Raw genomic sequence first — 1,640 nt, forward strand, 5'->3', positions numbered from 1 at the left:
GAATCAGGAATTCTGCTGGCCATGGCCCTGGACCGCTATGTGGCCATCTGTGATCCCCTGAGACATGCAACCATCTTTACCCATCAACTCCTCACTCAGATCGGGGCTGGAGTGACACTCAGAGCAGCCCTCCTTGTAGCTCCATGTCTCATCCTCATCAAATGTCGCCTGAAACACTACCGGACCACTGTGGTCTCCCATTCATACTGTGAGCACATGGCCGTTGTGAAGTTGGCAGCAGAAGATGTTCAAATCAACAAGATCTATGGTCTGTTTGTGGCTTTCACTATACTTGGATTTGACATAATCTTTATCGTACTCTCCTACATCCGAATATTTATAACTGTTTTCAATCTGCCCCAGAGAGAAGCACGGCTCAAAGCCTTTAACACCTGCATTGCCCATATTTGTGTCTTCCTTGAGTTTTATCTCCTGGGTTTCTTCTCCTTCTTTACACACAGGTTTGGGTTCCACATTCCACCCTACATTCATATTCTTCTGTCTAACCTTTATCTGCTTGTCCCTCCTTTGCTCAATCCTATTGTGTATGGGGTGAAGACCAAGCACATTCGAGATCGGTTTTCCAAGATTTTTTCACTCTAAGGCTCCATCTTGGTTTCTCATTATCTTATTTTGTTTCAAACAAAAACAACCACAAACCAGTGAAAAAAAACTTTCTTGATAAAAGTCTGTGCTTTCTCAAGTTCCTTGTGTACAGAAGTATAAAATTAGTATTTCCCATTCAGGTAAGCAAGTAATGTTTTTATTTATTTTTGAGAGACAGAGAGAGACCGTGCGAGCAGGGGAAGGTCAGGGAGAGAGAGAGAGATACAGAATCTGAAGCAGGCTCCAGGCTCTGTGCTGACAGACAGCTCAGAGCCTGACGTGAGCTCGAACCCAGAACTGTGAAATCATGACTTGAGCCAAAGCCGGACTCTTAACTGACTAAGCCACCCAGGCAACACAGTAAGGCTCTGACTCTTATTTTTAAATGTTCATTTATTTTGGATCCAGACTTAATTGAAACACCCAGAGCTAAGATATCTAGTCCACATAATAGACAAAGGTTATGAATACACTTTTGAAGCTCAAACAGCTCTTAGTCTCTGAGACAGACATTTCTTAAACTCAAATTAAATATTAAGATTTTGGCCTCTGTTTAAAAACATCAAGCAGGCTTTTTGCTCCTACATAAGCAGTTCAGTCTAATATATTATCGTTCTGAATGTATATGACACTAAATCTATCATTTATTTACTATCATTTATGATCCCACTTCATCATCCTAAAGTTCTTTACTGAGTGGTCATGAATTAAGCAAATTGAGGTTTTCAATTTATGCATCAAAATGTAATCGTAATTTCTTCTTTCTCCCCCAAGTATTTCTTCCACACAGAGTTCCATGAGGGCATATATAATAGATTTATCAAAGTATATTAAATTCCCATAGAGAACTGTGAATTGAAGACAAATGACGCAAATGTGGAATGATTCACAGTGAACTTGTTTGTTTTGTGGTAAAACCTTATAAATAATATTCTAAATAGCAAGTTTTATAACTTTATTACAGCAACCATGAGCAAAACATTTAAATGTAAACGTCAGGTGCAGGCTGGTAACAACACCTATGTAAGGAGATG

General features: G+C 39.4%; 1 protein-coding gene across 1 annotated transcript in view; it reads left to right on the plus strand.

The window, feature by feature from the left end:
• Window positions 1–603, plus strand: part of LOC115272569 (olfactory receptor 52A5-like) — an 892-nt gene extending 289 nt beyond the window's left edge. The window contains 1 exon segment of the mRNA XM_029915605.1: window positions 1–603. This exon segment is cut by the window's left edge and continues 100 nt beyond it. Coding sequence (XP_029771465.1) covers window positions 1–603 — 603 coding nt within the window.
• Window positions 604–1,640: the final 1,037 nt, after the last annotated feature.

The sequence above is a fragment of the Suricata suricatta genome, chromosome 11, assembly GCF_006229205.1.
Source record: "Suricata suricatta isolate VVHF042 chromosome 11, meerkat_22Aug2017_6uvM2_HiC, whole genome shotgun sequence".
In the NCBI taxonomy this organism is placed as follows: Eukaryota; Metazoa; Chordata; class Mammalia; order Carnivora; family Herpestidae; genus Suricata; species Suricata suricatta.